This window comes from Pygocentrus nattereri, chromosome 22, assembly GCF_015220715.1.
Source record: "Pygocentrus nattereri isolate fPygNat1 chromosome 22, fPygNat1.pri, whole genome shotgun sequence".
NCBI classification, from domain to species: Eukaryota; Metazoa; Chordata; class Actinopteri; order Characiformes; family Serrasalmidae; genus Pygocentrus; species Pygocentrus nattereri.
Window position 1 is genome coordinate 30,056,508 of NC_051232.1, and position 12,985 is coordinate 30,069,492.

The 12,985-nt window shown below is 41.3% G+C and overlaps 1 protein-coding gene across 1 annotated transcript in view; it reads left to right on the top strand.

Annotated features, from left to right (window-relative positions):
* The window catches only part of ltb4r2a (leukotriene B4 receptor 2a), a 28,353-nt gene extending 16,224 nt beyond the window's left edge, over positions 1-12,129 (top strand). Inside the window, exons 2-5 of the mRNA XM_017700922.2 lie at positions 5,314-5,997; positions 7,304-7,504; positions 7,796-7,839; positions 10,371-12,129. Of these exons, the coding sequence (XP_017556411.1) occupies positions 5,320-5,997; positions 7,304-7,504; positions 7,796-7,839; positions 10,371-10,689 (1,242 nt within the window). The 5' untranslated portion in view covers positions 5,314-5,319 and the 3' untranslated portion in view covers positions 10,690-12,129. The remainder of the gene's footprint in view (positions 1-5,313; positions 5,998-7,303; positions 7,505-7,795; positions 7,840-10,370) is intronic.
* The last annotated feature ends 856 nt before the right edge of the window (positions 12,130-12,985 follow it).

The following is a 12,985-nucleotide window of genomic DNA, read 5'->3' on the forward strand; positions in this document are numbered from 1 at the left end:
GGGATCCTCTGAGTTACAAGCTTATAAAAGAGCTGAAATGTATAGGTATATGAAAGCTAAGACTGCTGTGCACTGATACGGATATCATAAGACTGAAAACCTCACCAAAAATATCCAACAAAAATCAGTGAGTGCCAATAAGTCCCAGGGAACATCTAGCCAGGTTCGATTGAAAATTGTACGGTTTTGCTAAATATGATATGATATGCGCTTAAAAACTGCTGATCTGACACAGTTATCCGATAACTGTGTGGGCGTGGCTAACGAGCAGCTTGATTGACAGCTCTCTGTCCAACACTAACCTGCTCTGCCCCTCATACACTATTATACACATACTAAAATCATTACCCAGCTTTTATGTGACCGTAACTGGAGGGAAAAAGTGATGGACAAACAGATGTGTGGATAGACAGATGAACAGACAGACAGATGAAGTGAATGGAATGAAACAGGCGGATGATGTCGGGATAAACAGCTACAAACAGGTGGTCAAGCTTGCTCGCTGTTGGTTTGCTGGGTTAGCTTTAGCTCATTACGTTTCACTGAGTGGAGGTGTTTGTGTGGATGGGGCAGGAGAGGTCAGTGTGATTGTTCAGGGAAAGCTTAGGGAAGCATTACCCAGAATTAGGACCTGCCCGGTTTACATGAGAGAAATATGCTAAAATATATTGGTCATTTATTAGTCACTGGAATATTATTCAAAGGTTACATGTTTACTTCTTACCTGCGAGTAGCAGATTAACCTAATTAGAAAGAAAACACAGATGTAAGTGTTTCATTGTGGCGTGATGATGCTTTGGCAGTTTTATGGCTGCCGTTTGAGCAGCTAGTGTTATATAAGTAGTGTTTAATATTAGACTTAGAAGTTTTAAGCTTACTTGTCATGTTTTTACTACTTAACAACCTTTTAATTCAGAGTTTTCAGTCACATTCAGGGAAAAACATACACATTGTGAAACATATCAGCCTTGGAGATTTTCGAAATCGGCATTCTTCCAGTAGACAATACCAGCTGATACCTGGACCTCCTAATACCTGCATGTTGATGACTACCAAATGAGTGAGGTCTGTAGTGGTGATAGGAACTCACGTCTGGTTCTTCTCACCAATTTGTGAACAATTCTGACTCATCAGGTTTCTCTAGAAACCATTTCACATCAACTCTTAACCCACTTTGTTTTCTTATTAAGACTCAGAAGTTGTTGAAAATCAGCGGCATTCCCATTTAAGATGGTCCTTAAAACTTAAGGAATTGCCGTAGGCTGAGATTTGTAAGTATTCCGGTGAAGATATGTCAGTTACCTTACTGCTGGAGTGAAAAGGAACCAGGAAAATGTCACTGACCACACATAATTACATACTCTCTTAGTCACATAATTATGTGACCACACATAATTACATACTCATGTAGTCACATCCTACTTATTTCTTTGGGCTGAATGCTCACCAGACCTTCTGACACATCTGCAGTTGTAGCTAAACAGTGATGTCTTTAACAGAAATTACCTGTTGTAGTAACATGAGTAGAGGTGGCTCAGTGCTTTGACTAAATCATGACTAGTGGATGGTAATTGGTCTTTGATAATGGCATTATGTGAAGAGAGACAACAATGCAGCTTGGTCATTGTAAACAGTGCATGACTGTGCCTTTAAGTACAAGGTCGTTACATACAAGGTTCAAAATGATAGAAAGAGATAACGAGACCCTTAGAAAAAGCTAATAGACCACCAGCACTCCATCTCCATCAGATAAACAGTATTTAAAGTTTGTATTTTTGAGAGAGAGGAGAAAATCAAGCTTACTGAACCATGAGAAAAAAGGTGCAACCAACTTCTCAGGCTGAACTTTGGAGGTGTGGAAAGAAATCGCTGCAGATTTCTTTGAAAAACTCAATCGAGTCTCCTGAAAAAGACGGGACGCTTTCGGAAAGGTAAAGATAAAGCATCAAAGAGCTGTTGGGTTCAATCCCAGAACAGTCTTTTTTTCTTCTTTGCATTGCGTCCTGCCTCAGGCCACCCGAATCAGCTCATGGCTAATTATTGAGCAGTTCATGTACTGAATTCGGTGTGTCACCGCTGTGTTAGTGGGAGCTGTCCAGCCTGTCCTGCCAGCGAAGTGACATTCTATAAGACACAGCAATAAGGGTAGCACGTTATTTGGTTGGTCCACAGCAGATATCCATCATGTCCTGATGCGTTCATACATATCTCGGCTAAGTATCTGCTAGATTCCCGATACTCTCCTCTAAATCCAAACTTTATACCCATTAAAGCCTAGCCTTAAAGGAGAATTCCACTGTTTCTTCACAAAGTCAATAAATACAAAGCTAACAAAGTAATTCTGAGTGAATTAATGTGAAATGTGTTATACACTCACGCTTGATTACACTCATCTGTTAATTGCAAGGTTTAGCGGATGTGTTTAAGTAGGGAAACCTCCAAACTGTGTTGGACACCAGCCCTCCAGAACTTACTGAGTCGGAATTGTTCACAGTGGTGGTGATAGGAACCAGACGTCTGACGCATTTAGCACCTCTGAAAGCTTCTTCGCAGAAGGTTATTACATGCAATGTTTGCAAGTACGCTGATATAGTTTTGGTGATAAAGTTGATGCCTGAAATATATTTTCTAAAACCACTTAGGCTCTCGACCATGAAGCTTTCACATCAAACCACTCAGAATGACTTCCTTCACTTTAACGATAAAGAAGCAGAAATTATGACCCTTATCTCCCCGTAAACTTCAACCTCAACCATAGAGGATTATTGAAAAGAGAGCTGAGAACAACAGAACCTGAATAACAGTGCCTACGTCATCGCTCCGACGCAGGGGCATCCCGGCTTGATCGAAGCTCCATATACTGAGGAGCACATAGCACATTGTTTCGTGCGGTTTGCTTCATTATAGCCACAGTTATTACAGAATATTCGGGGCCTCTTTCGAGTGAATCTCCCTGTATCTTCTTCTTCTTCTTTCGGCTGCTCCATTTAGGGATCGCCACAGCGGATCATCTGCCTCCATCTTGCCCTATCCACTGCCTCCTCTACTTTCACACCAACCATCTCCATGTCCACCTTCACTACATCCATAAACCTTCTCTGAGGTCTACCTCTTCTCCTTCTACCCAGCAGCTCAATCTCCAACATTCTTTGCCCAAAATATCCACTATTCCTCCTCAACACATGTCCAAACCATCTCAACCTGGCCTCTCTGGCTTTATCTCCAAACTGCTCCACCTTCACTGTCCCTCTGATCTGCTCATTTCTAATCTTGTCCAGCCTCGTCACTCCCAACGAAAATCTCAGCATCTTCATCTCCGCCACCTCCAGCTCAGCCTCCTGTCTTTTAGACAGAGCCACAGTCTCCAAACCACACATCATAGCAGGACGCACTACTGGCTTGTAAAGCTTCCCTTTCACTCTTGCTGCTATCCTTCTGTCACACATCAGCCCTGACACCCGTCTCCACCCACTCCATCCTACCTGCACCCTCTTACTCACCTTGCTGTACCTGCTAAACTCATATACCTGTAGCTTTTTGTACAGACTTAGCGTTACAGTACATAGACATTGTTCTTAAGGGGGACTCCTTCTCCTAGTTTTCCATAATATGGATTTTTTTAACTTTAACTTTACCATATGCCAGTTGTTAAATATTATTTTATTTTATTATTGCTTTATTTGCTTTTATTAACTTTGTATCTTTTCTTGAGCATTCTTTTGTATATCTCTCTTGGGCCTGTAGAGAGCAGTCACTTTTGTTATGTAACGACCCCCAATGGTTAGCCTATTTCACATCTGGTTATCTATAGCTCCCCAAATAGCATTGCCTTTTGTTGAAGAGATGTCTTGAAGACATCCCAGTTTCTCGATGGGGGAGACTGTAAATTCCTAGGTGGTTAGGAAGACGTGCGTTCATTAAACTTCTTTTTCCTCGAGTGTCCACTCCTGCTTTTCTTCAAGAAAAAAAAGCTTGCCAGCAGAAGTCCACTCAGTGATGAAATCATTGTCAAATTATTAAGATAGCTTGATTTTTGACAGTGTGAGAGTTTAAGGCTACGTCAAAAGTCCTTGTCGTCTTTTTCATGCCACCCAAAAACTGCGGACAAAGCTATTTATAAGCCATATCGGTAAACTACTTTAAAATGCTTAACATGTCAAAATCCTGACTTCTAACTCTTTCCTTTAATGCTCCATCTGTTAAACATGATTGCGCTACAAATGCTCACATGGCAAGCTGGCTATCACACTGAGGCCGACCTAGCTAAGGTGGATCATATATATGGTAAAACAAATATATATGTGTTGCATGCCTATGCAAGTCATCGGAACAAAAAGTGATATACAGGGATATTCAGCCAGGTTGAGGACATGTGTTGAGGAGGAATAGTGGATATATTGGGCAAAGAATGTTGGCGATGGAGCTGCTGGGTAGAAGGAGAAGAGGTAGACCTCAGAGAAGGTTTATGGATGTAGTGAAGGTGGACATGGAGATGGTTGGTGTGAAAGTAGAGGAGGCAATGGATAGGGCCAGATGGAGGCAGATGATTATATTACAAAGCACAAAAATAACACCTTTTGCTTCCTTAAAGAAGCTTTTAACCTTAAAAGAAAAGGGATGAGTATGAAGAACCTCACTAACACTTTACTACAACATTAACATTGGCATAACAGTGCCGTAAACATGCCATGCCAGATATCACAGTGTTTCATTAGTTGTCAAGCACAGTGTTAGTTCAGGCAGGCCACAATCACCTGCTGTTATCGACTGATCTGATTTCCAGCTATGCGTACAATTGGCTAAATTCATCAGTATGCTTTTTTAAGCTGCTTTAGCCCGCCCATCCTTGCCACTTACTCCACAACTACCTGCAGCTTGCCTCCACCCCATCTCCTCTCTGCTGTTTTTGACTTGTACAGTATCATGTTTGTTGTTATTGATGCCTGCTCTGTACCTAAGAGGGGTTCATTTTGCTGCTCCTAATGCCATAGGCTTTACCTGTATGTATGTCCATGAATGTAGATAGAAGGGCAGGGAGGTCCCAGAACAGAGCTATAACATTCCCTGTGATAGTAACACGAAATTTATGACAGAATTTATGTAGCAAAATAGACATAAAATGTTACCAGAACCTCTTTAAAGTTTAAGAAACCTACATTAACAAGCAGGTTCTGTTCCAACCCTACAGCCACATATCCAAGCCAGGAACCAATCGGGAACCTTCACTTTTAAGGGCATTGATAAGCTTTGATGGACCATCATGATAGAAAGTAACCCTGATCAGTAATGAAACTTTCTGTGTTGTTTTTCCAGGTCATCATGGCCTTGAACCACGCAACCCTCACTTCAGCCCCTCACTTCAACATCAGCCCTCCTTCGCACGCCGTCTCACACACTCTGGTATCATCCAGCCCCCTCATGTCCTCTACCCCCTTTCCCAACTCCCTCACTTCCTTCAGTCCTATAGAGACCATCATGAGTAACAATAGTGGAACCATAGGGGGTGCCCTTATCCTCACCATCGTCTTCCTCCTTGGTGTTCCTGGCAACCTGTTTGTCATCTGGAGCATCATGGCCCGGGCACGCCGCCGCTCCGTCACCACCCTCCTAATCCTCAACCTGGCCTGTGCAGATGGAATGCTCATGGTGCTGACGCCCTTCTTCATCGTCTACCTGGTCAAGAGAGGCTGGGTCTTCGGCCTTCCCATGTGCAAGGTGACTTTCTACCTCTGCTGTGCCAACATGTATGCTTCCATATTCCTGATCACACTGATGAGCCTGTACAGGCTGGTGGCGGTGGTGTGGCCGCGGCACCTCAGGGGATTGACCTCTCGGAGGATGATGGTACGGGTACTGCTGGTGATTTGGTTTCTGGCCCTAGCTCTGGCTGTACCTGTTTTGATCTTTAGAGAACTGACCCCGAGGACAACTGAGGAGACTCAAAACAGTGGGGTGAAGAGCCTGGTGTGTGACTGCAAGCACAGTCATATGGGATATGTGAGTTGAAATATGTTTTTTTGTGTACTTTTGAGAGAAATAAAACACAAAGCCAAAAACAGCAATTTGTGGGGTCCAAGCACTTATGAACAGTATGAAACATTTTAGCAGATAAAAAACTTCTGGGCATCCTTTTGATAACATTTGTCAAGCTCAATCTGTATATCGTCTAGCACAAATTTGGCAATGATTGGAACACTGCCTTACAAGCTAACACAGAGACACAGGATTCCAAACTACGGTTTAATTGATTGATGCTAAGAAAACCCTGCTTGCGTGTTATAGCAGCTTCTATTGAGAAACATGCACCAGAATGGTAGGCCATCTGAAATTCATGTATAGGCAAGTAAAGTTTTGGCAGAATTAAACTCATGAACTATTGAACTCATAGTCAGCTGTGCAGTGGCTATATTGTGAGCCTGGGCTGAAAAACCCCTGACTACACTTAAAAATGTCTGCTTGCTATAGAAGTAGGCTTCACATATTATGCAATTTTGCTCAAAAGCAAAATAGATGAAGCTTATAGAATGTTGAGGCTTGCTCTACTAAAAGTATAGGGATGTGTTTTTTTAATTGCGTGTAAAAAGAAGTTTCTTAAAATCTTACAATTAAGCTGGCTGTTGTTGTGAATGTGCATTCTTTTGCATTACAATAGTAGAAATTGGTGCAGGATGGCCAAAACAAATGGCGACATTTGAGCCATTAAGGAGTCATATCCTATTTTAATTTTTCGTTATTACCCAGATCCAAAAGCAGCAGTCCAGGAGATCCAAGCATTTGTGTGGGACTGTGTGCCAAAATGGCCATAATTAATTTTGCTTGACTAATATATGTAAATGACCTCAGCTGTGTTTGGCTATTTAGAAGTGTGAATCATTTGAAAAAGCACTGTTTATAACTTCAGTTTGAATGGGTGTAGCTACACTGCTGTAAGCTGTTAACATAGATAACGATAATGACTTCTGAACAACATGAATGGTACATTTTTGAACCTTTAACAGTGTTTTGAACGTTTAACCGTGTTTATGTGCTACACCAAACTCCATGTGTTCCATGATTTCCCTTTAATGAAAAGGGGAGTGGATATGGATAGCTGTCCTACCTTCGTATTGCCAGTGATTAGCGTGGATCCTTCTGTAACACTTTAAGAGGTTCTGCAAACTAAACATTTTCCAGTAATAGTATGTTTGTACTAGACTATATGTGTCCCAAAGCCTTTAGCAGAAGGTGTTTCTATATCAAAGCTCTGATCTTTACATATCATTTCAGCTTTAACCCAGTAAGCTCTCTGTTATGTGTGCTTAAGGTTATAATGCAGTACGGTATGGAGACATTGCTGGGGTTCTTGCTGCCGTATGCGTTGGTCCTGGGCAGTTACCTGTGCATCCTCCGCAAAATTCGCAAGACAAAGTTCCAGAGGCGCATACGCAGCGAGAAACTAATTCTGGCCATCGTCATCACCTTCTGCCTCTTCTGGCTGCCCTACCATATTATCAACATGGTGCAGGTGTGTGCATTTTGGTGTATGTATATGTATATGTATATATATATATATATATATATATATATATATATATATATGAAAAATGATGATTAAATGTGTGAAGCTATATAGGATGAGTTGGATTACAGAGGAGATGTTTCAATAAGGCTCAGAAAAAAAGAGCATAAGACTGGTTCTAACATACTAACATGGCATGAACATGAAAATGTTAAGCCTGTTATTGCTGGTATATGATTGCTTCATTAATGATGAATGTTAGTGCTGACCATGACGAAATATGTTCCACATGCACAGGTCGCGGAGGCGTTATCCCCAGCAAACTCTCCTTTAAAAAAAAAGTAAGTGACACACCCGCTTGCACACACACACACACACACACACACACACACACACACACACACACATACATATTCATGTGGGGATAAATATACATTACAAACAGTACTGTGCAAAAGCCAGAGATCACCCTGCTATTACTTAATTAAAGGTCAAAACAGCCATTAAATGTACATTATCGATTTTCAGGAGAAGATCAGATAAGCTCTGAAAGGATGTGTAGCCGTCAAGAAGCTGTTACAGAGAAAAGTAAATAGATAAAAAGAACATTTGCTTATATCTAGAAAACGGTGTTTTGTGAAGAAAATGCGGGAGTCCTAGAGAGCACAACTGGCCTCGCTCTCTATGGGTGAGTAGGATGCCCCCCCCCCCTCCCCCCCCATCACTCAAGCCAGCACAGGCGTCTGTTAGCTGATGTAACAGATCTGGCGGTTGGCACTTTCCTCCAAGCGTGTTCAACTGTCCAATGATGTTGCATGAGCGGCAGTTCGAAAAGAAGCGGCGTCTGGCTTCACAGGTCTCGTGCGGTCTCTGGCCTTGGTAGCATCATATGATCAGGAGTCCTAACTAGTGGGTGGATTTGGAGACGACTAAATTGGGGAGAAAATTGGGTAAAAATTAAAAAAAAAAGAAAGAAAGAAAAACATTGGACCGACCACTCCAAAGACCTCAACATCATTGATTGTGTTCTTGATTATGAGAAGTATACTTGGATACTTGAAAAGGAGATTTCAGGAAGATTGCATCCAACATCTAAGACTGAACTTTGGAAGTGTGGAAAAATACGCCTGCAGAGTTCAAATCAAGTCTCATGAAAGAATGGAAGCTGTAATAAAGGTAAGAAAAGGAAAGATGTGATATAATCTTTAGTAATTTAGGTTTCTCTGTAATTTCTCTGTAATTGTGGTCCTGACATTTTGCACAGTGCTGTATTTAGGTTTCGTAAGCCAGTTCAACTTTTTTTATGCAAGCAACTTGTGTAAAGTGTACAGGTTTATTTTAATCTCCACATGAATTATACAGAATGGGTTCATGTAAGATAAGACAACACACAGTAATTTATCAGCTAGAATTGAGCCAGTGATGTCTTATAACGCTTAAACCAGCTTAAACTGCTTAAACTGAAAATCGTAAGGAACACAGTTTCAAAATAATATCAACATTTTGTCACAGTCCCTTTAACTGGAAAGCTAAGCGATGGATTTTACAGAGCTTTTCATTTATAAGATGAACATGGCTAAACAGGATAAAACCAGTCAACTTTAAGATGGCCTCATTATGCCTTGGCATTATGACTAACTCGCTTGTTCAAGTTTGAGCAGAGTCCAGCTGCTTACTAGACTGTATGTTGAAATCAGTGTTGATGAATCAAAGGGATATGCCCCCAACACCACTGAAAGGATCAAAATCCAATAGGATATATGAGCTAGACCACCGTTTTGTTTATTTAATTTAACAGCCATTAAGTAAAAGATAATATAGGTAGGTCTATAGTTTGATAGTTCCCAGGGATCGAGCTTCGCTTTCTTAATCAGCGGTCTAATTACTGCAAGTTTAAAAGTTTTTGGGATGTATCCAAGGCTAAGAGGGGAGTTTATCATTGACAGAATAGGCTTGGTTATTTCTGGTAAGATTTCCTTGAGTAGAACTGAAGTGATTGGGTCCAAAATACAGGTAGATGATTTTGCAGAAGAGACTATTTTAACTAGTTCATTTTTCTTGAAGTACGGTAAACGATTCCAGCCTATCTGGAGTGACTCTAATATTCTCAGGGTCTAGACTGGCATTAGAAGACAGCAGGTTTGTGGAATTTAACTGTGTGATCAGAATTTTCTGTCTAATTTTTTCGATTTCATCACTAAAGAAATTCATAAAATCATTGCTGCTATAGGCTGATGGCATCTGGGGTTCAGTGACTCTTTTGTTCCGTGTTATTTTAGAAATTGTGCTAAATATTAATCTAGGATTGTTCTTATTGTTTTCTATGAGAGAGGAGAGATAGGCTGAGCGTGCTGCAGTAAGAGCTCTTCTATAGTCTATAAGGTACATAAAAAGTGCCTTAACTTTCCAAAACTGGACTTCAAAAAAAAGATTGAAACAATATGCAAAAGCTGGCAGACCACCAAACCGGTCCCCTTCAGATAAACAGAACTTATACTTTCATGTTTGTGAGAGGGGAGAAAATCAAGCTCTACTCTTCAGATCTGAAAAAGGGTGTTTTTGTCCATCCTTCCACTGAATAATAAGCCTTAATATGTCATAAGCCTATGATTTTTAGGGGTTGATGGCCAATTTGACTGGAGAAGAAAACAAATGAAGGGGGTACATATACAGAATGTATACATATGTATACATATACAGAAACCAGCGAACCAAAGTAAACCAGACTCACAATTTGGAGCGTTTTGTCCCATTTGAACTACCTCTTACCCTTATCCCCATCCCTTCTACATCTGTCTTATGCGTCAGACCAGACTGCCAAGCCTCCCTCTCTCATTCTGCTCTTCCCTGCATTCTTTCATCCCTTCTCCAGGCTAAATCATTTCTGGACGTCTCTGCGGGCGCTTACTTCCACAGTGGCCTTCGTCAGCAGCTGTTTTAACCCTGTCCTCTATACCCTGGTGGGGAAGGCCTACATCCGATCTGCAGGACTGGCCTTCATGGCACGTCTCTTTGAGGCTACAGGCCTTGACCCAACATCCCGCAAAGCCCGACAGAGCAGCCAGAACAGCCGGGATCGCAACGCGGACAAAGAAGAGAACGAGGAGCTCCGCAATAAAGAAACTGATTCCACCACGAGCGGCAACGCCAGCTCCAGTGTCAAAGTCGTACCCATAAAAAATGGGAAGTAGCTGTATTTAGGACTGGACTGGACTAATGTTCATTCATTGGACTGTAGTGCATACGGTTCACTTTAGTTTTCCTGCCGCCAAACCAGCCAGTTTTCTCTGGCCATTGTTGCACTGTTTTGCAGGAACTGCTGTGAGATTAGACAGACTTTGTAGAATGCTGGCAAAAATCCCGTTCAATCTAATGACAGATCGTAGCACTCAATTATTACAAATAATTGGAGTGATGTCATAGAGAAACCACTTAGAGGTTCACTAAAGCGTCTTTCAGTGAATGATTCTCCATTAAGGAATCAAGAGTGGTTTTTGAGTGGCTGCAACAAAACAGACTGGCTTAGTAGTGTAGAGTTTGAGTGGCAAGTGTGCTACAATCTCTGGCTTTGCAGGGGATTTCCACCATTTTCTGCGTAATTAAATTAAGAGAGGTTTGACGTGAAATCTTCTAGGGAAACCTTTTAAGTCAGGCATTCTCAGATAAGTAGTGTAGCATTTTAGGTAGCATCTCTAAATTTCTGATTTGGTTGAATGAGATTTTTGCCTCAGGTCAATTAGAGTTGTCACTTTAGCTGGTCTCCCTATTGGGTAACATGATGCAACTGTTCTGGCCAGAAAAACATGAATATGCCTGGACATGGATTCTACAGGATGTGGGATGCCAGAAATATTGTACCGTGTAGAAATATTTGCATAACTCAATTGCTGCAAATTGGATGACTCTACAGCCTCCCTGAGGACATTTTCTTCTCAAAGATGTGCCAGAAAAAACACCCACATCTCCAGGCCTGTGCTGTTCACCAAAGAGGACGCTTGCACTGACTCATGTTGCTCTAATTTCCGATCTTTCCATCATCATGATGCACACGGACCCAGGATATGTCAGACCAGACAGTGCTTTCCACTCCTCTGTGGTCCATTTTTGATGCCCTTTAGCCCACTGGAGATGCTGTTTTGCCTTCTTTGGTTCTTAGCATCAACATACAACACTGTATTCGGCTGTTTTAGCCCAATCAGGCCAAACTCTGATATGTGATCAAAGTGCCGTGATGATGTTCTGAACAGGTTGAATGATGTTATTTGCCTGACTGTGGTCCATCTGTTTCATTGCTCAATTCTTTACTACCGTTCTTTGATCCCACTGATCCTCAAGCTGGTAAGTTTGGTAGTTCTAGTAGCTTTTCATGACGTTCTTGGTAAACCATTGAAATGGTTTTGTGTGAAAAGCCCAGACTGGCAGTTTGGAGAATGCTAGAACTGGTATGCCTAGTGTTACCTAGCTAAGGTCACTTGCTTTGCCCGTTTCAATGTTCGGTTGAACACTAACCGATGCCAGAAACACTGGTTTGCCATATTTATACAATATTGCAATCATCATGACTTGTTTAAATGTATATTTTGTACAGTTTTACATGTAGGGTGTGACAAATAAAAGGACATCTCAATTTAGGGTGGGTTTTTTTTTTTCAAAATTGCAGCATCATTATATTGTTCAGATGTAAAAGTCACTCAGATTGGTTTGACCTGAATTGGGTCTTTCTAGAGAAACATTCTTTCACCATAATTTGAGCTTTTCTTTAATACATCTATGGTGCAGAGGTACATGGAAGGTGTTGTACCTTAGGTGAGTCCTTTGGTTTCCATAGGTCCGTAGGTTTCTCTACAATTAAGCTTTCCACATCAAGCCTTCCCTCTTTATTTGCAATATTCAAGCTTGTGCTCTGCCATATAAGCACGACTGGTGGTCTAAAATGCTTTCAACCCTGACTAGCCAAACTATTTATAATTTATTAGACTTATGCATTGGAAATGAGTAAATTGTGAGAGGTTCACAGCTTTGTGGAGGTGCAGTCTGACTGGAACAGGCCAAGGCTGCCCCCTGGTGGATTTTTACACGTATTTGGCCACAAGATGGCACAAATTCCGAACAAACTCTTCTTGCCATTAGAATTTTAACTGAACTGAAATGGAAGTGAAAACAGTGTAAACAAGCAAAGCAACTGCTAAAACAGGCCTTTTTGAGTGCAGCTGTAAAGGGAAATTCCACCGATTTGTGAAAAATTGCTGAATAGGTCAATGGTTGAAACATAAACAAAGTCATTCGGAGTTGTTTGAGGTGAAATGGCGCATTGCAGAGAAAACCTACTGACTCAGATTTATTTACAGTGGTGCAGACACCCTCAGTGAACCGAAACATGCCTTCTGATTTTCTACAACCTTGTTTCCGGAAAGGTTGGCCACTGTGCAGAATGTAAATAAATGTAGAATGCAATGCTGTGCAAACTGTTTAAACCCTGTATTTAAT